We start from the raw sequence: 26,794 nt of genomic DNA on the forward strand, positions 1-26,794 counted from the left end.
AGCTTTGATATTTGGTGTGTGATATCAGATTTGCAATGTTTTCCGCAATTATTCAAATTATGCCCAGGGTTCAAAAATGTGTGTGACATGTATGTAATATAGACTAACATTATACTGTAACGGTTTTATTGCTGTGATTCTTCATTTGAAATGTCTTGTTTACTTTTTCAGCATTCCCAGTAATAACAAATGTAAGTGAGAAAACACCAGCCAAATTTAAAGAAAATGCTTCTTTAGAAGTTTACTATTACTCAAATGTAGCAGGATCTGAAGTGAAAATCTACAGGAATGTGAATGGGTCTAAACAAGAAAGAATTATCTACAATGCATCAGAGACTCGTGTAGAAGTCAGTTTACCTGTGTTTGCACATACCGTCAGAACTCGTGGAACTAAAGCACAAATTTTGATTCAGATACTGTCACAGGACGACTTTGGATCCTATGATGTTGTTGTTGCAAATGAAATAGGTTCTAGCACTCGATCATTTGAAATAGTTCCAAAAGGTAAATGTTAATGTTTATTTTCTAAAGCTTACTATAAAATATTAAAAAGTTAAAAGAATTTGTAACTCGAATATACAAAAACTATTGGAGAGTTAAGCCACTTACCTGTCGTTGGCTTTGGTTCAAGTTTTTAACTCATCTGATTAAAAAAAAAATGATGAGTAATTGTCATCACTTGATTAGTGTCGGCGTCGGCGTCTGCGTTGCCTGGTTAAGTTTTATATTTAGGTCAGCTTTTCTCCTAAACTATGAAAGCTATTGCTTTAAAACCTGCAACACTTGTTCACCATCATAAGCTGACCCTGTACAGCAAGAAACATAACTCCATCCTGCGCTTTGCAAGATTTATGGCCCCTTTTGGACTTAGAAAATATCAGATTTCTTGGTTAAGTTTTATGTTTAAGTCAACTTTTTCTCTTATACTATCAAAGCTATTGTTTTGAAACTTGCAACACTTGTGCACCATCATTGGTTGACCCTGTGCATCAAGAAACATAACTCCATCCTGCTTTTTATGCCCACGGCATCTACTGATGCGGGAGGCATATAGTGATTGTCCTGTCTGTCCGTCTGTTCGTTCGTTTGTTCGTCCGTCAGTCCGTACGAGGTTAACCAAATGGGATCGTTTCGTCTAGCATCAATACCCCTTACTAGAATGACTTGATACTAATGCAGATGTAACCTGTGACCATTCCTCATCTTCAGACATCACTTGACCTCAGTATGACCTTGACCTTGACCTCATTTTGGACTTAGGTTGCTTTATATGGGCCATCTCTTGGTTAACCAAATGGGACCCTTTTGTCTAGCATCAATACTGCTTACAAGAATGAATTGATACTAATACAGATGTAACCTGTGACCATTCCTCATATTCAGACATCATCTGACCTCAGTTTGACCTTTACCTTGACCTCATTTTGGACTTAGGTTGCTTTATATGGGCCATCTCTTGGTTAACCAAATGGGACTGTTTCGTATAACATCAATACTGCTTACAAGAATGAATTGATACTAATACAGTTGTAACCTGTGACCATTCCTCATATTCACACATCATCTGACCTCAGTTTGACCTTGACCTCGTTTTGGACTTAGGTTGCTTTGTATCGACAAGGGTGCCACCGGGGGCATCAAGCGTTTATTGAATGCAGCTCCTTGTTGCAATAATTATTGACCCTTTTGGACTTAGAAAATCAGTTTTCTTGGTTGAGTATTATGTTTAAGTCAGCTTTTCTCATAAACTATCAAAGCTATTGCTTTAAAACTTGCAACAGTTTTTCACCATCGTAAGTGGACACTATACATGAAGAAACATAACTCTATCCTGCTTTTTGCAAGAATGGGTAGGAAAATATTTCTATTATACAAAAAAATCAGATGAGCGTCAGCACCCGCAAGGCGGTGTTCTTGTTATGAAATAGTAATACCATATCATCAAGGATATTTATGCCCCCCCCCCCCCCCTTGAATGAGGGGTATATTGTTTTGCAGATGTCAGTGGGTCTGTCGGTCGGTAGGTCAGTCGGTCTGTTTGTAGACCAATCCATTTCTGGATGATAACTCAAGAACACTTGGGCCTAGGATCATGAAAGTTGATAGGAAGGTTGGTCATCACCATCAGATGACCCCTATTGATTTTGAGGTCTGTGTGTCAAAGGTCAAGGTCACATTGACCCTGACCGCCTCAGTAGCCTAGTGGTAGAGCATCCCCTTCAAGTGCGGGAGGTTGTGGGTTGATCCCCGGCTGCGTCATACCAAAGACGTAAAAATTATACTAGCAGCTTCCTCGCTTGGCACTTAGCATTAGGAGGGTAGTATTAGGACTGGTCAGCCTGGTGTCAATATATTGTGACTGGGTGGGGTATGATGTCACGTGTCTATGGCGTGATATTCCAATGAGCACTTTAAAGTTGGGCATTGGGCTCACTGCCTCGAGTAGACACCGTCGTTTATATGACTGAAAAATTGTTGAAACAGATGTTAAACCTGAACACACACACACGCACACACACACACACACACACAGTGATCCTGAACAGTTAAACCGTTTCCGGATGATATCTCAAGAACTCTTGGGCCTAGGATCATGAAAGTTGATAGGGAGGTTGGTCATGACAAGCAGATGACCCCTATTGATTTTGAGGTCAGTATGTCAAAGGTCTGCTTTGCTGTTAATACATGTTAACTTTTAAAAGCATTCATTATCTCTCGGGCGAAAAGAGAAGTGAGTGATTTGTTAGAGCAAGAAAGACATCAGGGCCCAGTTGTTCGACACTTTAACAGACTGTTAAACTAATCGCTTGTTAAATTTTGATTCAAAATACTAGTCTTGGTTTCAGTGTTCATAATCCTTAAGTCATACATTTAGGTTTCTACGTTTTCTAAAGTGTCGAAATATTACTCTAAAAGTTAATCGACTGTTACCTTAATCAACTGTTAAAGTTTCGAACAACTGGCTCCAGATCTGAAAAATTTTGACCGTTCGGTCGAGTATAGTAGTATTTAGGGATATATTTCCTTTAAGGGGGTCTAAATAGAACGAGCAATTGAGGATGTAGATAAATTCATCACCTAAATGGTTAAGTTGGCAGTGCCGGCACTTCCAGTCTGCATATGGAACAAATGACTACCTCCATCTTCCCGTTTCTATTGGCAGCCTGTGATTTCCTGTTCTTATATTGAATAATTTTAAATGTAAATGTTTGGGCAACGTGATCAAGTATTTCTCCATTTTGATATCAGACTTAAACATCAGACAATTGACTGATCTAGGCCGAGTTCGAAAATGGGTCATCTGGGGTCAAAAACTAGGTCACTAGGTCAAATCAAAGGAAAACCTTATGTATGCGATAGAGGCTGTAATTTTCAATTAATCTTCACGAATTACAGTCAGAATGATTGCCTAGATGCGATCTAGGTCAAGTTCGAATATGGGTCATCTTGGGTCAAAAATTAGGTCAGTAGGTTAAATCAAAGAAAAACCTTGTATATGCGATAGAGGCTGTATTTTTCAATTGTTCTCCATGAAATTTGGTAGGAATGATTGCCTTTCTGAAATCTAGGTCATGTTTGAATATGGGTCATCTGGGATCAAAAAGAAGGTCACCAGGTCAAATAAAAGAAAACCTTGTGTATGCGATAGAGGCTGTATTTGTACCCCCCGATAACAAAGTTGTAATGGGGGGTATACTGGTTTCAGGTTGTCTGTCTGTCTGTCTGTCCGTAGACACAATCTTGTGCGCTCCATCTCTCCTAATCCCCTTGACAGAATTTAATGAAACTTCACACAAGTGATCAGTAACAACAGTAGTTGTGCATGGGGCATGTTAAGTTCTTGCAGAAAAAAAAAATTGCAGAGTTACGGGACTTTGTTTTTTGTTACTATACTATATACATGGACACAATCTTGTGCGCACCATCTCTCCTCATCCTCTTGACACAATTTAATGAAACTTCACACAAGGGATCAGTAACAACAGTAGTTATGCATGGGGCATGTTAGGTTCTTTCAGAAAAAAAAATTGCAGAGTTACGGGACTTTTGTTTTTTGTTACTATACTATATACATAGACACAATCTTGTGCGCACCATCTCTCCTCATCCTCTTGACACAGTTTAATGAAACTTCACACAAGTGATCAGTAACAACAGTAGTTGTGCATGGGACATGTTAGGTTCTTTCAGAAAAAAAAATTGCAGAGTTACGGGACTTTGTTTTTTGTTACTATACTATATACATAGACACAATTTTGTGCGCACCATCTCTCCTCATCCCCTTGACACAATGTCATGAAACTTCACACAAGTGAACAGTAACTACAGTAATTGGGCATGGGGCATGTTAGGTTCTTTCAACAACAAAAATTGCAGAGTTATGGACTTTTTTACTTGTTAACATACTATGTACATACAGTCTGCATATGCAATCTTGTGTGCGCCTAATCGTCCGAACCCTTGCACACAATTTAATGAAACTTCACATAAGTGATCAGTACCAACCCTAGTTTTGCATGGTGCATGTTACGCTCTTTAAGATAAATATTCTGCATAGTCATGGGACTTCGTTTTTTTGTTACTATACTGTATACATACAGTCTATATACATACAGTCCATATCTTTATGCAATATTGTGTGCGTCAAATTGCAATGTACTCAGGCTTTCAAGTAGTCCTACTTTTTCCTACTTTTCCTGCTTTTTAGGTCTGTTCCTACTTTTTCCTACTTTCTTCGAAAAAACTCCTATTATTCCTACTTTTTTATCTAAAGAAGAAAAAATATGTTAAGAAATTTTATTAAGTCTATTTGTATAATGAATGTAAGGACTGATGGTGTACTGGTGAGGCTCTAGAGACCTTTGATATGCTGCTGGTGACCTCTTCATTATGTGAGTTGAAGACTGACCTTGATTTTGGAGCATAAGAGGTTGCAGGTAGCTATGTACAATGGGGACCTCAAAGCATCATGAAAATAGAAAAAACCTTACATATTGTGCTGCTGTGTAATTGTGAGTAAATGTACAAGAATCAGGCCCAGATCCAGGACTGAAAAGAGGGTACCCATGCCTCAGCCCCTCCCCAGTTTGCTGAGAAATGACCTATACTCATCAAGGTTGCAACCAACTATTTTGGCCAAGGATTAATATTTTCTCAAAATTTAGACACAAAGTGCACCAGAAGCCTCCATTTCATACCAATATTTTAAAATTTTCCAGGGGGAGAACACACTGGCTTCCCAAAATTTGGAAACTACCCCTCCCAGTACCTTAAAATTTAGACCAAAAAATGCAACAGAGCTCATTTCGTACCCGTATTTCAAAATTTTCCAGCGGGAGAGCCCCCTGACCCCCTAAAATGACTGGGATACCTCTTCCCATACCTAAAAATTAAGACTAAAAAATGCACCCAGAGCCCACCATTTCATACCTGTATTTCGAAATTTTCCAGGGGGACAGCCCCCTGACTCCCTAAAATAACTGTGATACCTCTTCCATACCTAAAAATTAAGACCAAAAAATGCACCCAGAGCCCACCATTTCATACCTGTATTGCAAAATTTTCCAGGGGGAGAGCCCCCTGACCCCACCCCACCAAATGACTTGGATACCTCCGTCCATACCTCAAAATTTAGACAAAAAAATGCAAAAAAGCCCCACCTATTCATACTTGTATTTCAATATTTTCCAGGGGACAGCTTCTGACCCCCACCATCACCCCTAAAAGGAGGGGAGTACCCCTCCAGTAATTCAGAACTTAGACATTATATCAAAACATTGAGGGAGAGGATCCACTTATTCCTTCCCCAACTTGGACAGAGGCCCCCCTCCCAAACCTACCCCCTCTTGGCACTATGCACTTCGCCGGTGACGTATGCCGGTGATGCTTTTGTTCTAAAACTTGCAAATTTGTTCTCATAAGTTCCTACTATTTATAATCAGATTCCTACTTTTCTCCTACTTTTTTATATCAGAGGCTCCTACTTTTCTCCTACTTTTTCATTAAAGGTCACTTGAAAGCCTGTGTACTGTGTCATTGCATGCAGGGGGTACATTCATCACCTTTAGTGATAGCTCTAGTTTTCAATTGACCTTCATGAAATTTGGTCAGAATAATTGCCTTGATGAAATCTAGGTTGAGTTAGTTTATGGGTCATCTGGGGTCAAAAAGTAGGTCACTAGGTCAAATCAAAGAAAAACATTGTGTATGCGATAGAGGCTGTATTTTTCAGTTGATCTTCATGAAATTTGGTCAGAATAATTGCCTTTATGAAATCTAGGTCAAGTTTGAATATGGGTCACTAGGTCAAATCAAAGAAAATACACGTCTGTTCGTTCGTCACAACGTTAACTTTTTGCATGAAGGCACTTTACTCGCGAACCACTGCACCCAGGACCTTCAAACTTCGCATGCTGATAGTACTTATTGAGTATACTACCCTACTGACCTTGGGGTGACCAGGTCAAAGGTCAAGGTCACAGGGGCCAACGTTAACTTTTTGCTTGAAGGTACTTTACTCGCGAACCACTTCACCCAGGACCTTCAAACTTCACATGCTGATAGTACTTATTGAGTATACCACCCCTACTGACCTTGGGGTCACCAGGTCAAAGGTCAAGGTCACAGGGGCCAACGTTAACTTTTTGCTTGAAAGTACATTCAACTGTCCGTCTGTTCGTTCGTCACAACGTTAACTTTTTGCATGAAGGCACTTTACTCGCGACCCACTGCACCCAGGACCTTCAAACTTCACTTGCTGATAGTACTTATTGAGTACACCACTCCTACTTACTTTGGGGTGACCAGGTCAGAGGTCAAGATCACAGGGGCCAACGTTAACTTTTTGCATGAAGGCACTTTACCCGCGAACCACTTCACCCAGGACCTTCAAACTTTACATGCTGATAGTATTTTATGAGTACACCAACCCTACTGACTTTGGGGTGACCAGGTCAGAGGTCAAGATCACAGGGGCCAACGTTAACTTTTTGCATGAAGGCACTTTACATGCGAACCACTTCACCCAGGACCTTCAAACTTCACATGCTGATAGTACTTAATGAGTACACCACCCCACTGACCCACTTTTGGGTCACCAGGTCAAAGGTCAAGGTGCTGCGGTGGCATTTGTCACCATTAGTGAAATCACTAGGTCAAACATGTTTACACTGTTATGGTGTGTTATGGTGTGTTATGGTGTGTTTCTCAGGTGAGCAACCTAGGGCTGTTTAAGATAGACCCTTGAAATTCTTATGATATGTAAAGTTTTTCACACCGATCTTAAAACTGACTTCATTGACCATGAATATGACTTACTGACCTACTTTCTTCAGGTGAGCGATACAGGGCCTCCAGGGCCCTCTTGTTATGAAATGCATGCATTTGAAGTTGAACGAGGCATATTTCATAACATATTCTTGTTAATCTATTCTCGTGGCCCATAATCAATTTGCACCAATAGCTAATCATTCTTGTTTTAATTATTATTCCTAACGGATAACAACCTAATTCTCCATAGAACATATACAATGGTATACTTTTCTTGCACAAGGTGAGCTTTTGTGATCGCCCTGTGTCCGTCGGCGGCGTCGTCGTCGTCAACAATTCGACTGTTAACACTCTATAGAGGTCACAATTTTGGCCCAATCTTAATGAAACTTGGTCAGAATGTTACCCTCAATAAAATCTTGGACGAGTTCGATATTGGGTCATCTGGGGTGAAAAACTAGGTCACCATGTCAAATCAAAGGAAAAAGCTTGTTAACACTTAAGAGGTCACAATTTTGGCCCAATCTTAATGAAGCTTGGTCAGAATGTTACCCTCAATAAAATCTTGGGCGAGTTCGATATTGGGTCATCTGGGGTAAAAAACTAGGTCACCGGGTCAAATCAAAGAAAAAGTTTGTTAATACTCTAGAGGTCACAATTTGAGCCCAATCTTAATTAAACTTGGTCAGAATGTTTCCCTCAATAAAGTCTTGGACGAGTTCGATATTGGGTCATCTAGGATCAAAAGTTAGGTCACCGGGTCAAATCAAAGAAAAGGCTTGTTAACACTCTAGAGGTCACAATTTGGGCCCAATCTTAATGAAACTTGGTCAGAATGTTACACTCATTAAACTATTGCACGAGTTCGATATTAAGTCATCTAGGATCAAAAGCTAGGTCACCGGGTCAAATCAAAGAAAAGGCTTGTTAACACTCTAGAGGTCACAATTTGGGCTCAATCTGAATGAAACTTGGTCAGCATGTTACACTCATTAAAGTCTTGAACATGTTTGATATTGGGTCATCTGGGGTCAAAAACTAGGTCACCAGGTCAAATCAAAGGAAAAGCTTGTTAACACTGTAAAGCCCACATTTATGATTGTATCTTCATGAAACTTAGTCAGAATGTTTATCTTGATGATCCCAAAATCCGGTTTGAATATTGGTCATGTAGGATCAAAAACTAGGTCACTAGGTCAAATCAAAGGAAAAGCTAGTTTACACTGTAGAGGCCACATTTAAGATCATATCTTAATCTGGGTCGTGTGGGGTTAAAAACTAGGTCAGAAGGTCAAATCAAAGGAAAACCTTGTTAACACTCTAGAGGCTACATTTATGACTGTATTTTCATGAAACTTAGTTAGAATGTTAATCTTGATAATCTTTAGGTCGAGTTTGAATCTGGGTCAGGCAGGGTCAAAAACTAGGTCATCTAAAAGGAAAAGATTGTTAACACTATAGAGGCCACATTTATAACTGTATCTTCATGAAACTTAGTCAGAATATTAATCTTGATGATCTTTAGGTCAAGTTCGAATCTGGGTCATGTGGGGTCAAACACTAGGTCATCGGGTCAAATCAAAGGAAAAGCTATTTAACACTGTAGAGGCCACATTTATGACCATATCTTATTGAAACTTGGTCAGAATGTTAATCATGATGATTTTTAGGTCAATAGGTCAGGTGAGCGATACAGGGCCTTCATGGCCCTCTTGTTCTTAAAACTTGTTATGAATTGTTTCTATTAAATCAAGGTTTTGGAACCCCCATGCTTCAGAGTTATATTTAAGAATCAGAACAGATTTATCAAAAAGTTTCATTTGTAAATAAAATTGTAGATCAAGATTAAAAATTCTTGGAAAAAGAATAGGCATAACTGTGTTTATTTGGTTTGCCAAATGTTTTCTAGCACCTAAGAAACTTCCAGATGTCAAAAACTGTGTTCCTAGGTATTTATACCCTTTGACTATTTGTACAGGTTCATTATTTATTAGCTCTTCTGCTTGGCTCAGTAGGGAGAGCGCTGGTCAACATACCACAGGGTCGCGATTTCCATCCTCGGGTGGGGCATAATGTTCTCCGTGACTATTTGATAAAAGACATTGCATCTGAAATCATTCGTCCTCCACCTCTTATATATGCCAGGTAGTTGGCAGTTACTTGCGGAGAACAGGTTTGTACTGGTACATAATCCAGAAACACTGGTTAGGTTCAATGTTTGCCCTTACATGACTGAAATACTGTTAAAAACAGTCAGAACAGACAAAACAAACAAATCATTATTATGCCCCCTTCGAAGGAGGGGTATATTGTTTTGCAGATGTCTGTCGGTCAGTCGATTGGTCCGTATGTAGACCAATCTATTTCCGGATGATAACTCATGAACGCTTGGGCCTAGAATCATCAAAGTTAATAGGAAGGTTGATCATTACCAGCAGATGACCCCTATTGATTTTGAGATTTTATGTCAAAGGTCAAGTTCACAGCGACCCTTAACAGTTAAATGGTTTACGGATGATAACTCAAGAATGCTTAGGCCTAGGATCATGAAAGTTAATGAGGAGGTTGGTCATGACCAACAGATGACCCATATTGATTTTGAGATCTGTATGTCAAATGTCAGGGTCACAGTGACCCTGAACAGTTAAATGGTTTCCGGATGATAACTCAAGAACGCTTCGGCCTAGGATTGTGAAAGATGATCGGAGGTTGGGAATTTTTGGGAGGTATTTCTGGTGAACATAGAATATTTTAATGGATAAGTATGTTTTATGACAAATAACTGCAATTAACTTAATTAGATAGGTAACAAAACAAATCGGATTACAGTAAAACCTGTCTTAAGAGTCTTAATCATGATATGAACTTGCGCACCTCCTATTTTTCATTTTGGTCTGCCCCCTATTTTCAGAGTTATGGCCCTTTAAATAGTCAAAAATGCACATTTTACTTTGTGACGCACCTAGCTCAAAAAATATTTCATATAAATTTATTAAACTTTGTATGAGTCTTTATCATGATATGAACTTGTGCACCTCCTACTTTTTGTTTGGCTCTGTCCCCTGTTTTCAGAGTAATGGCCCCTGAAATAGTCAAAAATGCACATTTTCACCTTGTGATGCGCCTAGCTCAAAACGTATTTCATATAAATTAATTAAACCTTGTATGAGCCTTTATCATGATATGAACATGCGCATCTCCTATTTTTCATCTGGATCTGCTTCCTATTTTGAGAGTTATGGACCCTGAAATAGTAAAATATGCACATTTTCACCTTGTGACACACCTAGCTCAAAAAGTATTTAATATAAATGGTTGAAAACTTGCATTAATCTTTATCATGATATAAACTTTCACACCTCTTAGTTTTTGGCTGGCTACACCCCTATTTTTAAAGTTACGACACCTGAAATAGTAAGAAAATGCACATTTCCACCTAATTATGTGCCTTACTCAAAACGTATTTAATGTAATTCATTAAACCTTGCTTGAGTCTTTATCATGATCTGACCTTGCACACTTGGCATTCTTCTTGAGAGTCTTTGCACTTATTACAGAGAGGTATGGCCCTTGAAATAGCCAAAATAGAGGAGTTTTTGGTTGCGGGTTTATATTGTATTTCTTACAATCATAGCATCTTTATTTTATTCCGAATCACATGTGCTACACAAAATAGTCCCATTCATAAACAGTGCAGATGAATTATCAGTGAACAAGCATTCTTATTCAACCTGTATCCACACACACTGACCATTTTGATTATATAAGATCTATCAGTGATAAGGTATTCCAGCCCAAGGTTAGATCACAAGCTGGGTCAGGCAGAGTTCATCTTAGACATAAGGCACATTAAATTTGTATTTGTTTCTCATTCATGTATATTCATAGACTGGCATTTAAACAGAAAATAAATCTACCAAAAACCCACAACCATTAGACATTTCAAGGCTTTGCTTTTGTAATGCTTATAGCTCAAAAGTATATGGCCTGGAATAATGAATTCTTTTTATAAAATGTTTGTTTAGGCTAAACCCTATTAACACTGCAACATTTAAATTATTGCCCCTTTTTTGTGGCAAATGTACCAGTGTGGGGGGAACACCCTGTGTTCTACAGACACATTCTAATTAGCTCGACTATACGAAGTATGAGAGCTATCCTACTTGATCCGGCGTCGGCGTCGGTGTCTTTCCATGTCCCCTCCTTGGTTAAAGTTTTTTTTAACACTTTCTTGATGGATTTGATTCAAACTTAAAACAGTTATTCCACATCATCACCCACATCATCTGACCTCAGGGCTATAACCCTGGTTCCAATATTTCATGATTTATCCCCCCTTTTCACTTAGAATTTCAGGTTAAAGTTTTGATGCACTTTCACTCTATCTCTGTTATTACTGAATGGATCTGATTCAAACTTAAAAAAAATAGTTGTTCAACATCATCACCCTCATCATATGAAGCAAGGTGAATAACTCTGACATATTTTTTTAATGAATTATTCCCCCTTTTTACTTAGAATTTCAGGTTAAAGTTTTGGTGCACTTCCACTCTCTCTGTTATTACTGAATTTATTTGATTCAAACTTTAAATAGTTGTTCAGCATCATCACCCACATCATATGACACAATGTGCATTACTCTGGCACAACTTTTTCATGAATTATTCCCCCCTTTTTAGAATTTCAGGTTTAAGTTTTGATGCACTTTCACTCTGTCTCTGTATTACTGAATTAATTTGATTCAAACTTAAAATAGTTGATCCACCTTATCATCCACATCATATGACACAAATTGCATAACTCAGGCACAGTTTTTAGCTCACCTGAGCCAAAGGCTCATGGTGAACTTTTGTGACCGCTCAATGTCCGTCATCGGTCGTGCGTCGTCAGTCGTGCGTCTGTCAACATTTTCTAAAAAAATCTTCTTCTTGAAAACCACCAGGCAGAATTACACCAAACTTCACAGGAATGATCCTTGGGTGGTCCCCTTACAAATTTTTCAAAGAATTTAATTCCGTGTTTTATATAGACTTATATAGGGAAAAAACTTTAAAAATCTTCTTGCCTGAAACAGCAAGGCCTAAGCTTTTGATATCAAGTATGTTGCCTTTCCTATTGTTTCTCTACCAAATTTGTTCAAATTATGTCCCTAGTGTGAAAAGAGGCCCTACCCAGTGCTTACCAAGTTTAACATAGACTTATATGGGAAAAAATTAAAGATCTTCTTATATGAAAGTTCAAGGCCTAGGCATTTGATATTTGGTGTGTAACATTGCCTGGTGGATCTATAACAATTTTTTTTCAAAATATGCCTCTGGGGTGAAAAGAGTCCTCGCCCCGGGGGTCACTTGTTATAATTATGAGTTACTTAACAAGAAATACTTCAAAAATTATCAGGTCATATTTCATAGACTGTTCAATTATAATTACCTGATGACCCAAGCGATTAGGGATCACTTGACTGTGACCTTGACCTACTGCCCTACTTTGTTTTTTAAGATACAGCCTTGAAATTTAGATGACATGTACAGTTTTGTACACGAATCTTAACACTGTCTTTCAGTGACCATGATTGTGACATACTGACCTACTTTCTAATATTTTAGGCTTAGCATCAGTTTGTCATTTGAAACATGTGGCTCATATTACTCAGTTGAGCGATTCAGGGTCATCATGACCCTCTTGTTTCATGAATTGTTCCCCCATTTACTTACTAGAATTTTATGTTAAAGTTTTGATGCATTGTTTAGAATATACTTATATAGTGTTTTGATACACTTTATCTCTCTAATTACTTAATATTTTTGACTCGGGCTATTGTACAATATCTTCATCCACCATCGGAGTCACTCCAGTGGTAGCTCCAGTTTCCTGAGATGTGCCCAGTTTTACTATCCAGCACCGAAATAGTCGAGCGTGCTGTCTCCTTAGACAGCTCTTATTTTTTTAGCTCGACTATCCAAAGTATAAGGAGAGGTATCCTACTCGCCCCGGCGTCGGCGTCGGCGTCTTTCCGCGTCCCCACCTTGGTTAAAGTTTTTTTTACACTTTCTCTTTTTTCAACTTACCTCTGTAGTTACTTGATGGATTTGATTCAAACTTGAAATACTTATTCCTCATCATCATCCACATCATCTGACATAAAGGCCATACCACTGGTACCAATATTTCAAGAATCATCCCCCTTTTCACTAAGATTTTCAGGTTAAAGTTTTGATGCACTTTCAATCTATCTCTGTTATTACTGAATGGATTTGATTCAAACTTAAAATAGTTGTTCAACATCATCACCCACATCATATGGCACAAGGTGCATAACTCTGGCACCATATTTTCATGAATTATTCCCTCTTTTTACCTAGAATTTCAGGTTAAAGTTTTGGTGCACTTTCGCTCCACCTCTGTTATTACTGAATGGATTTTATTATTATACCCTCACCAAACATGTTTGGAGGTGGGTATATAGGAGTCAGTTTTGTCGCGTCGCCCTCGCGTCCACTCCCGTCCCGTCCCGAAATCTATTATCTCAGTTATTACTAAATGGATTTGATTCAAACCTAAAATAGATGTTCCACCTTATCACCCACATCATGTGACACAAGGTGCATAACTCTGACACCAAGTTTTCATGAAATATGTCCCCTTTTACTTAGAATTTAAGGTTAATTTTGTTGTAGTTTCACTATATCTCAGTTATTACTGAATGGATTTGATTCAAACTTAAAATATTGTTCCACCTCATCACCCACATCATGTGACATAAGGTGCTTAACTCTGACGTCAATTTTTTATGAATTATGTCCCCTTTTTACTTTAAGGTTGATTTTGATGTATTTTCACTATATCTCAGTTATTACAAAATGGATTTGATTCAAACTTAAAATAGATGTTCCACCACATCACCCACATCCTGTGACACAAGGTGCATAACTCTGACGTCAATTTTTCATGAATTATGCCCCTTTTTACTTAGAATTTAAGGTTAATTTTGATGTATGTTCACTGTATCTCAGTTACTACTAAATGGATTTGATTTAAACTTAAAATAGATGTTCCACCTCATCACCCACATCATGTGACACAAGGTGCATAACTCTGACACCAATTTTTCTTGAATTATGTCCCCTTTTACTTAGCATTTAAGGTTAATGTTGATGTATTTTCACTAAACCTCATTCTGATTGGCTTAGAGCCAAAGGGAAGTAACCTTTTTTTTTAACTTTTGTACCGAGTTTCTTCCCCTTAAATTCCAGGAATTAGTCTATTTTTAGAAATCCTATTTTTAGATTTTCAATATTTTTGGTATTTTTCTAACTTTTTTATTATCAGTCCTATGTAAACAGTAAATACATTTTTCTGTGGTAACATGGGTCGGTAAGAAATTTTTTTGTATTCACTTTTAGTGTATCGCTAATATTAGAGATTTTTTATATTTACCTCATCCCTCATCCAGGGCACATAATTATACTAGTATTACTTATATGTGGAAGCCCAGGATGAAGTACTCCAAAGATGAGTAAACTTCTTTTAAGTATTAAGCTTTTTTGACATTTTAATATTATGTAAAGTAAATTTAAGATTACTTATGGTTGCCATTCTTCTGTGACAAGACCGTATGGTGGGGGTATGAGTCACTCCTGTGACAGTTCTAGTTCAAACTTAAAATAATTGTTCAGCATCATCACCCACATCATATGACACAAGATGCATAACTCTGGCACAATTTTTCATGAATTATTCCCCTTTTTACTTAGAATTTCAGGTTAAAGTTTTATGCACTTTCACTCTCTCTCTCTGTTATTACTAAATGGATCTGATTCAAACTTAAACAATTGTTCAACATCATCACCCTTATCATATGACACAAGGTGCATAACTCTGGGACCAATTTTTCATGAATTATTTCCCCTTTTTACTTAGAATTTTAGGTTAAAGTTTTGATGCACTTTCACTCTGTCTCTGTTATTACTGAACGGATTTGATTCAAACATAAAATAGTTGTTCAACATCATCACCCACACCATATGACGCAAGGTGCATAACTCTTGCACCAATTTTTCATTAACTATTCCCCCTTTTTACTTAGAATTTTAGGTTAAAGTTTTGATGCACTTTTACTCTGTCTCTGTTATTACTGAATGGATTTGATTCAAACTTAAAATAATTGTTCAACATCATCACCCACACCATTTGACACAAGGTGCATAAAATCTGGCACCAATATTTAATGAATTATGCCCCTTTTTGCTTAGGATATACTTAATTAGTGTTTCGATATATTTTATCTTTTCCTCTCTTATTACTGTAAGTTGATATTTTTGACATAGACTCGGGCTATTGTGCAATATCTTAATCCACAATTGGAGTCATTAAACACTCCAGTGACAGCTCTAGTTTCCTCAGATGTTCCCAATTTCACTATCCAGCATCGAAATAGTCGAGCGCGCTGTCTCCTGTGACAGCTCTTGTTTACTGCCACTCTGCTTATAAACAGGCTTGTTATTCCCTGTAAAGTAGAGCTCTTGTTTACATTTATTTCTGTTTTCCTCTCCTGCCCCATAATCCAACAAAACATAGAGACTCCTTTTTTCCATTTTTTTGCTCACCTGAGCACAAAGTGCTCAGGGTGAGGTATTGTGATCGCTCACCGTCCAGCGTCCGTCCGTTGTACGTCCGTCCATCCGTTGTACGTCCGTCCGTCCGTCGTCCGTCCACAATTTCCTTTAAACAACATTTCCTCCTAAACCAACTGGCCAATTTTGATGAAACTTCACAGGGATGTTCCTTGGATGGTCTTCTTTGAAAATTATTCAAAGAATTGAATTCCATGCAGAACTCTGGTTGCCATGGCAACCAAAATGAAAAAATTTAAAAATCTTCTTCTCAAAAACAAGAAGCCCTAGAGCTTAGATATTTGGTGTGAATTATTGCCTAGTAGACCTCTACCAATTTTGTTCAAATCATGACCCCGGGGTCAAAATTGACCCCGCCCCAGGGGTCACTTGATTGTACATAGGAAAATTTTCTAAAAATAAACCAGAAGGCCTAAAGTTTAAATATTTCACATGTAGCATTGCCTAGTTGACCTCTACAAAATTCTTTCAAATCATGACCCCATGGGTGAAAATTAACCCCGCCCCAGGGGTCAATTGATTTTACATAGGAAAATCTACAAAAAACTTCTAAAAATAAACCAGAAGGCCTAGAGCTTAGGTATTTCACGTGTAGCATTGCCTTGTGGACCTCTACAAAATTTATTCAAATCGTGATCCCCGGGGTCAAAATTGACCCCGCCCCAGGGGTCACTTGATTTTACATAGGAAAATCTTCAAAACGTTTCTCAAAATAAACCAGAAGGCCTAGATCTTAGATATTTGACCTGTAGCATTGCCTAGTACACTTCTACAAAATTTGTTCAAATCATGACCTTCAGGATGAAATTGACCCCGCCCCATTGGGTTACATGATTGTACATAGTAAAATCTTCAAAATTTTCTAAAAATAAACCAGAAGGCCTAGAGCTTAGATATTTCACATGTAGCATTGCCTAGTAGACCTCTACAAAATTTGTTCAAATCATGACCCCTTATGGTCAAATTGACCCAGCCCCAGGGGTTACTTGATTGTACATAGGGAAATCTTCATAAATTTGCTAAAAATAAACTAGAAGGCTTAGATACTTGATATGTTACATTGCCTAGTAGACTTCTAAAAACTTTGTTCAAATCATTACCCCCGGGGTAAAGTTGGCCCCGCCCCAGGGGTTACTTGATTGTACATCGGAAAATCTTCCAAAAAAATTCTAAAAATCATCAGTTTGACATTTGAAACATGTAGCTCATATTACTCTGGTGAGCGATCCAGGGTCATCATGACCCTCTTGTTCTTTTGATCCAGTTAGAAAGGCTGGTTGTGTAAAACACTTCTGCAATCAAAAAGATATCCAGTTTAATATCAGTCCTATTTTCAGCTCAGCTGAGCCAAAGGCTCATGGTGAGCTATTGTCACCGCTCATTGTCAGTTGTGCGCCCGTCAACATTTTCTAAAAAAATCTTCTTGAAAACCACTGAGCAGAATTACACCAAACTTCACAGGAATGATCCTTGGGTGGCCCCCTTTCATAATTGTTCAAAGAATTGAATTCCATGCAGAACTCTGGTTGCCATGGCAACCAAAAGGAAAAACTTTAAAAATCTTCTTGTCCAAAACCATAGGGCCTAAGGCTTTGATATCTGGTGTGTAGCATCATCTAGTGATCCTCTACCAAAATTGTTCAAAGTATCCCCCCTAGGGTCAAATATTGCCCCGCCCTGGGGGTCACATGGTTTATATAGACTTATACAGGGAAAAATTTGAAAATCTTCTTGTACAAAACCACACAGCCTATGGCTTTGATATTTGGTATGTAGTATCATCTAGTAGTCCACTACCAAAATTGTTCAAATTATCCCCCTAGGGTCAAATATGGCTCTGGCCGTGGGGGTCACATGTTTTATATAGACTTATATAGGGAAAACTTTGAAAATCTTCTTGTACAAAACCACACCGCCTAGGGCTTTGATAATTGGTATGTAGCATTATCTAGTGGTCCTCTACCAAGATTGTTCAAATTAACTCTCTAGGGTCAAATATGGCCCCGCCCCGGGTGTCCCAAGATTTACATAGACTTAGATATGAAAAAAAGTTTAAAAATCTTCTTGCCTGAAACCACAACACTTAGACCTTTGATATTTGGTTTGTAGCATTGTCTTATGGTCCTCAACCAAAATTGTTCAAATCATACCCCTGGGTTGCCCTGGGGGTCCAAAGTTTTATATAGACTTATATAGGAAAAAAACCTCAAAAACGTTCTTGTCTGAAACCATACGACCTAGGCTTTTGATATTTGGTATGGTGCATTGTCTAGTAGTCCTCTACCAAAATTATTCAAATTATTCCCCTGGGATTCAAAGAGGCCCCGCCCTGGGGTCACTTAGTTACTATGTGAGTTATATAGGAAAAAATCTTTTATCATTTGATCCTATTTCCAAGACTGTTTAATAATAATTACCTGATGACCCCAAGTAATATGATGTCACTTGACTGTGACCTTGACCTACTGATCTACTTTTTAGCTCACCTGTCACGAAGTGACAAGGTGAGCTGTTGTGACCGCTTGATGTCCGTCGTCAATCGTGCGTAGTACGTCGTCCGTCGTCCGTCAACAATTTCTACAAAAATCTTCTTCTTGAAAACCACTGGGCAGAATTACACCAAACTTCACAGGAATGATCCTTGGATGGCCCCCTTTCAAAATTGTTCAAAGAATTGAATTCCATGCAGAACTCTGGTTGCCATGGCAACCGAAAGGAAAAACTTTAAAATCTTCTTCTCAAAAACCAGAAGCCCTAGAGCTTAGATATTTGGGGTCACTTGATTTTACATAGGAAAATCTTCAAAAATCTTCTTCTCAAAAACCAGAAGCCCTAGAGCTTAGATATTTGACATGTGGCATTGCCTAGTAGACCTCTACTAAAATTATTCAAATCATGACCCCGGGGTCAAAATTGACCCCGCCCCAGGGGTCACTTAATTTACATAGGAAAATCTTCAAAAATTTTCTTAAAATAAACCAGAAGGCTTAGAGCTTAGATATTTCACATGTAGCATTTCCTAGTAGACCCCTACAAAATATGTTCAACTCATGACCCCCGGAGTCAAAATTGACCCCGCCCCAGGGGTCACTTCATTTTATATAGGAAAATCTTCAAAAATTTTCTAAAAATAAAGCAGAAGGCCTAGAGCTTAGATATTTGACCTGTGGCATTGACTAATAGTTCTCTACAAAATTTGTTCAAATCATGACTCCCGGGGTCAGAATTGACCCCGCCCCAGGGGTCACTTGATTTTACCTAGGAAAATCTTTAAAAAATTTTCTAAAAATAAACCAAAAGGCCTAGAGCTTAGATATTTGAAATGTAGCATTGCCTTGTTGACTTCTACCAAATTTGTTCAAGTCATGACCCCCGGGGTCAAATTTGCTCCGCCCCATGGGGTTACTTGATTGTACATAGAAAAATCTTCAAAATTTTCTAAAAAAAACCCAGAAGGCCTAGAGTTTAGATATTTCACATGTAGCATTGCCTAGTGGACCTCTACAAAATTTGTTCAAATCATGACCCCTGGGGTCAAAATTGGCTCCGCCCTAGGGGTTACTTGATTTTACATAGGAAAATCTTCAAACATTTTCTAAAAATAACCAGAAGGCCTAGAGCTTAGATATTTGACATGTAGCGTTGCCTAATTGACCTCTACAAATTTCATCAAATCATGACCCCCGGGGTCAAAATTGACCCCGCCCCAGCGGTCACTTGATTTTACATAGAATAATCTTCAAAATTTTTCTAAAAATAAACCAGAAGGCCTAGAGCTGAGATATTTCACATGTAGTATTGCCTAGCGGACCTCTACAAAATTTGTTCAAATCATGACCCCCGAGGTAAAATTGGCCCTGCCCCAGGGGTTACTTGATTGTACATCGGAAAATTTCTAAAAATCATCAGTTTGACATTTAAAACATGTGGCTCATATTATTTATTTGATATTCATGGAATTTGATCAGAATGATTTTCATGATGAAATCTTAAGTCGTGTTCGAATCTGGTTATCTGTAGTAAAAAACTAGGTCACCTGGTTTAATCAAAGAAAATCCTTATGTAGGCAACAAGGGCTGCATTTTTCATTTGATGTGCACGAAACTTGATCAGTATGTTTGTTATCATGAAGTCTTGAATGGTTTTGAATTTGGGTCATGTGGAGTCAAATCAAAGGAAAAGTTTGTTTACTCTGTAGAGGCCACGTTCTTTGCTCCAATCTTCACGAAACTTGTTTTCATGAAATCTTGGTCGAGTTCTAATCTGGGTCATGTGGGGTGCAAAAACTAGTTCACTAGGTGAAATCAAAGAAAATGCTTGTTTACACTCTAGAAGCCACGTTTTTTCCAATTTTGATGAAAATTGGTCAGAATATTTGTCTCATGAAATGACTAGGTCATATTTTGATGACATTCACAGTTTTGCACACCAATCGTAAAACTGAATATCATTGACCATGAATGTGACCTACTGACTTTCTTAATATTTTATCATCAGTTTTATCTTTGAAACATGTAGCTCATATTACTCAGGTGAGCGATCCAGAGTCATCATGACCCTCTTGTTCTTTATTCATTTAGGTCCTCCTAGCATGCCAAATAATCTCACAGTAGACAGTATTCAGTATAACAAAGCACATCTGTCATGGATACGGGGATATCATGGAGGGCTTGCACAGACTTTTGTAATACAGCTTAGTACTGACCTGAACATTTGGAACAATATAACAGTCTATGGCGGGCTGAACAAGAGTTTAGAACCTATTTCTGAAGTTCTGCCGGGTCTTCATGATTCAACAACGTACTATATAAGAATGTTTGCTTTTAACAATGAAGGGAGTAGCCCATTTACAGAGATACTTAATTACACCACACCTTCAGTGCCAGGTAAGAATTAAGTTCTTTATTTAATGAAAAAAAAGGATGAAAAGAGAATGCCCTCAAAAAGCTGTGCAGCATTATGTTCTGGTTAGACAATGTTTGGTTGAGTTATAGCTTTTGCGTTTTTATTGTGTTTTCTGCCCTTCATTGTTATGCATAGAGGTATTTAGTTGATTGTTGGTGTGTAGCTTGTTGGTGTGTAGATGCATACGATGATAACAATCTGCGGACCGCACTTAATATTAACTCTCTTGAACAAATAAACACTTAGGTGCATTCTGTTAATTGTTTTGTATGCTTTTATAGACTTAAAGACTCCATGCTGAATTTATTGGACAGAACTTGTTAAAACTTGATTAGACAATAAAATATTTTTTTTAGTTTACCTTAGCAATGCTCAGGTGAGCTTTTGTGATCGCTCGATGTCCGACGTCTGACTGTCGTCTGTCACTAGTAACAACACTAGGTCAAATCAAAGAAAAACCTTGTGTATGCAATAGAGGTATTTTTTCAATTGATCTCCATGAAATTTGGTTAGAATGATTGCATTGATAAAATCTAGGCCTAGTTCAAAAATGTGTCATCTAGGGACAAAAATTAGGTCACTAGGTCAAATCAAAGAAAAACATTGCATATGCGATAGAGCCGGCATTTCTCAATTGATCTTCATGAAATTTGGCCAGAATGATTGCCTGAATGAAATGTAGGCTGAGTTCGAATATGGGTCATCCGGGGTCAAAAAGTAGGTCATTAGGCTAAATCAAAGAAAACATTGTGTATGCGATTATATAGAGACTGTATTTTTCAATTGATCTTCATGAAATTTGGTAGAGTTCAAATATTGATCATCTAGGGTTGAAAACTAGGTCAGAAGTGCAAATCAAAGGGAAACATTTTGCACGTGATAGAAGCAGTATTTTTCAATTGATTTTCATAAGATTTTGTCAGAATGATTGCCTTCATGAAATCAAGGTTGAATTTGAATATGGGACATCTGGGGTCAAAAAGTAGGTCACTTGGTCAAATAAAAAAAAACATTGTGTACGCAATTAAGGTACTAGATGACTAATAGTAATGTTTACAAAATGGCCTTTGCTTGGTATTTTCTGAAAGGTTACCGTGTTTTGCACTATTTTGCAATTTTTAAACAACTTTTACCGTGCCATTTTTTTATAAATTTTGTATAACTTATGGTATCTCCTCAAGCTCAAGTAGAGACAAATTTCAAAGTGATAGCCACTATCTACAGTCGTTTGCAGAGAACTCATTTTACCATTAATTTTAATAAAAGAAACATCAAACTATTGGTAAACAATTATAAAACACAAAATAAAAATGTCAATATCATTTTTTCTATGGTGCCGCAAGTAAACGGATTTAATGAGACAGAATTCATACTTCAACATTGAAAAAATAAGTTCGAATACTGTGTTTCTGTTTTGAATTGTGCTTACTCCATTTAAAAATAACCTTAGTGCAGACATAAAACCTACCTAAATTCCTTCCACAATATATAATCTAAGAGTGAAAGCAAAATAGAAAACTTTCACCACGTGTAACTCTACTCCTTCTGTTTAAGTAGTAAATTCACTTTGAACACCAATAAATCGCTTATAAGATTCATCTTTTTCCAATTTTGTACAAGAAATCAATAATAAGTCTTGAAAGAAGTAAAAACTTACTAGAAAAAAAGGAAAATAAGGAAAAAAAAATTGGTCCCAGTAGGGCTTGAATCTACGCCCCGCTAAGAATTGCAGTAAAAATAGGTTTATGGTAGGAATTGAATACTCTTCAAAAAGGAGGTTCTCTATTAGTGATCTAATACTTTAAGGCTGTATTTTTCTGTTGATCTTCATGAAATTTGGTCAAAATTATTGCGTTGGTAAAATCTAGGTTGAGGTTGAATATTGGTCATTCGGGGTTAAGAAGTAGGTCACTAGGTCAAATTAAAAAAAAAAACTTGTGTATGTGATAGAAGCTGTATTTTTCAATTGATTTTCTTGAAATTTATTCAGAATAATTGCCTTGATGAAATCTAGGTTGAGTTAATATCGGTCATCTGGGATCTGAAACTAGGTCACTAGTTCAAATAAAAGAAAAATACTTTGTATGTGGTAGAATCTGTATTTTTCAGTTGATCTTAATAAGATTTGGTCAGAATGATTGCCTTGATGAAATCTAGATTTTAGTTCGAATATTGGTCATATGGGGTGAAAAAGTAGGTCACTAGATCAGATCAATGCAAAATCTTGTGTATGCAATTAAGGCAGTATTTTTTAATTGTTCTTCATGAAATTTGGTCAGAATTATTGCCTTGATGAAATCTAGATTGAATTTGAATATTGGTTTTCTGGGGTCAAGAAGCAGGTCACTAGGTCAAATCAAAGAAAGACCTTGTTTATATGATAGAAGCTGTATTTTTCAATTGATGTTCATGAATTTTTGTCAGAATGATTGCCTAGGAGAAATCTATGTTTAGTTCGAATATGAGTCATTTACGGTTGAAAAGTAGGTCACTAGATCAAATCAAAGAAATACCTTGTGTATGCGACAGAGGCTGTATTTTTCAATTGATCTTCATGAAATTTGCTCAGAATGATTGCCTTGATGAAATTTAGTCCACGTTTGAATATGGGTCATCTGGGGTCAAAAAGTAGGTCATTAGGTCATATCAAAGAAAATATTTATTTAAACTCAAGAGACCACATTTTTGGTCTAATCCTAATGAAAATCGGCTAGAATATTTGTTTCCATGAATCACTAGGTCAAACATGTTTACACTGTTATGTGTGTTTCTCAGGTAAGCGGCCTAGGTCCATCTTGGCCCTCTTGTTTCCAGCTCACCTGAGCAATGCTTGGGTGAATTTTTGTGATCACTTGATGTCCGTCGTCCGTCGTCTGTTTGTCTGTCGTCTGTCAACATTTAGCTTGTATATGAGATAGAGGCTGTATTTTTCAACTGATATTCATCAGATTTGGTCAGAATGATAACCGTGATGAAATCTAGGCCAAGTTCGAAAATAGGTAATCTTCGGACAAAAGCTAGGTCACTAGATCAAATCAAAGAAAAAAGAAAAGCATTGTGTATGCGATAGAGGCTGTATTTTTCAATTGATCTTCATTAATTTTGGTCAGAATGATTACCTTGATAAAATCTAGGCAAAGTTCGAAAATAGGTCATGTGGGGTCAGTTGATCTTCATGAAATTTGGTCAGAAAAATTGCCTTGATGAAATTTAATTTGAGTTTGAATATTGGTTATTTGGGATCAAGAAGTAGGTCACTAGGTCAAATCAAAGAAAAACCTTGTGTATGTGATAGAAGCTGTATTTTTAGCTTGACTATTCGTAGAATAGTCTAGCTATTCTACTCACCCTGGTATTGGCGTCCGCGTCGCCGTCGGTGTCACACCTTGGTTAAGTTTTTGCATGCAAGTACCTACAGCTATCATTTAAAGGCATATAGGTTTGAAACCTGTTTTTTTCTTTTGCTAGGTCAATTACCAACCTCACTGGGTCAAGTTCCATAACTCTGACATGTATTTTGAGCAAATTATGCCCCTTTTGGACTTCTGGTTAAAGTTTTACATGCAAGTTACTATCTCCAAAACTAATGCAGATATTGAATTGAAATTTCACATGTGCCTTCAGGGTTATAAAACTAGTTGATAGCATCAAGTCCCATAACTATGCATTTTGGTCAAATTATGTCCCCTTTTGAACTTAAACTTCTTTTGATACTTAAACATTTTGGGTAATATTTTCCTTTTTCTGGGACAATATTTCAAATAGTCTAGCTTGGCTGTCTTGCGGACAGCTCTTGTTCAATTGATATTCATGAAATTTGGTCAGAATGATTGCCCTTGAGAAATTTAGGTTGAGTTCGAATATGGGTCATGTAGGGTTAAAAAGAAGGTTACTAGGTCAGATCAAAGAAAAACTTGTTTATGTGATAGAGGCTGTATTTTTTAACTGATCTTCATTAAATTTTGTGAGAATGATAACCTTGATAAAATCAAGGCCAAGTTTAAAAATGGATTATCTAGGTTCAAAAACTAGGTTACTAAGTCAAATCAAAGAAAAACCTGTATGCAAAAACATGAAAACTGAAAAAAAGGCTGTATTTCTCAATTGATCTTTATCAAAATTGGTCGGAATGATTGTCTAGATTAAATCTAAGTCGAGTTTGAATATGGGTCCTCTTGGATAAAAAAAGGTCAGATTAAAGGAAAACCTTGTGTATGCAATAGAGGCTGTATTTTTCAATTGATCTTCATAAAATTTGGTCAGAATGATCGCCTTGAGGAAATATAGGTCAAGATCGAATATGTGTCATCTGGGTTCAAAATTAGGTCACTGGTTAAATCAAAGGAAAGCCTTGTGTATGCAATCGAGACTGTTCACCTGAGCACGAAGTGCTCAAAGGTGAGCTTTTGTGATCACCCTGTGTCTGTTGTCGTCCATCCGTCAGTCGTCCGTTGTCAACAATTTGACTGTTAACACTCTAGAGGTCACAATTTTGGCCCAATCTTAATAAATCTTGGTCAGAATGTTACCCTTAAAAAAATCTTGGACAAGTTTGATATTGGGTCATCTGGGGTCAAAAACTAGGTCACCAGTTCAAATCAAAGGAAAAGCTTGTTAACACACTAGAGGTCACAATTTTGGCCCAATCTTTATGAGACTTGGTCAGAATGTTACCCTCAGTAACATTTTGAACGAGTTCAGTATTGGATCATCTGGGGTCAAAAACTAGGTCACTAGGTTAAAATAAAGGAAAAGCTTATTAACACTTTAGAGGCCACATTTATGACCATATCTTAATGAAACTTGGTCAGAATGTTAATCTTGATGATCTTTAGGCCAGTAGGTCAGGTGAGCGATACAGGGCCTTTATGGCCCTCTTGTTCAATTGATCTTCTTAAAATGATGTTTTGATCTTCATGAAATTTGGTCAGAACGATTGCCTTGATAAGATCTAGGTCAAGTTTGAATATGGGTCATCTGGGGTCAAAAACTAGGTCATTAGGTCACGTTAGGCCATTTCTGTGATACTCGTTTAATCTCAAGAGGCCACATTATTGGTCCAATTTTCGTAAAAATTGGCCAGAATATTTGTTTCCATGAAATCACTAGGTCAAACGTTTACACTGTTATGTTGTGTTTCTCAGGTGAGCGACCTAGGGCCATCTTGGCCCTCTTGTTTGTTTTGTTTTGGGTTTAACGCCGTTTTTTAATGGTATTTCAGTCATGTAATGGCGGGCAGTTAACCAAACCAGTGTTCCTGGATTCTGTACCAATACAAACCTGTTTTCTTCAAGTTATTTCTCCCACATGAATTATCAGAGGTGTAGGACAAATGATTTCAGACACAATACCTTCTATCAAATCGTCATGGTGATAAATATTGTAAGCAACCAACTTCCTGAATTTTAATTATATGTTAGATGCATCATGTCCAGTTGATAGACTTCTTATTTTCTTCTTTTTAGAGGAGGACAAGCCCAGTGTATTGGGAGCTGTAATTGGCGCTACTGCGGGTGGAATTTCAGCACTTATAATAATATCAGTAGTATTTGTTGTACTTAAACGCAGGGGTGTCTTTGCAAAAGGTAATGCTTTACTTAATGTCCATGCCAATCCTTTACCTTGAAAATTATTTCAGTTTAAAGTTCTTTAAACATTTTAGCTCAACTGTTCGGAAAATAGGGGGAGTGATGGGGAGGGGGCGCTATTCTACTCGCCCCTGCCTTGTCATAAATAAAGTTTTTCGGCAACCTTTGTTTTACTGCCATATCTGTGTTACTATTGGTTGTATCTTACTCTAACTTCACATAAACATTGTCCAGCATACAAACAAAGTATATGCAGGGGCGGTGCCCATTATACCCAAAATCAAGGTCACCAAGGTGATATGCTAGGTAATTTTAAAGGTTAAAAGTTTTTTGGTAACTTCTGTTTTTCTGTCATATTTTTGTTACTATTGCTTATATCGTATTGTAAGTTCACATAAA

The 26,794-nt window shown here is 37.4% G+C and overlaps 1 protein-coding gene across 1 annotated transcript in view; it reads left to right on the forward strand.

Annotated features, from left to right (window-relative positions):
- The window catches only part of LOC128554158 (hemicentin-2-like), a gene marked incomplete at both ends in the record, with an annotated part of 50,274 nt that extends 23,882 nt beyond the window's left edge, over positions 1–26,392 (forward strand). Inside the window, 3 exons of the mRNA XM_053535407.1 lie at positions 172–504; positions 20,483–20,788; positions 26,273–26,392. Coding sequence (XP_053391382.1) covers positions 172–504; positions 20,483–20,788; positions 26,273–26,392 — 759 coding nt within the window. The remainder of the gene's footprint in view (positions 1–171; positions 505–20,482; positions 20,789–26,272) is intronic.
- Positions 26,393–26,794: the final 402 nt, after the last annotated feature.

This window comes from Mercenaria mercenaria, unplaced genomic scaffold (assembly GCF_021730395.1).
Source record: "Mercenaria mercenaria strain notata unplaced genomic scaffold, MADL_Memer_1 contig_4765, whole genome shotgun sequence".
Lineage (NCBI taxonomy): Eukaryota > Metazoa > Mollusca > Bivalvia > Venerida > Veneridae > Mercenaria > Mercenaria mercenaria.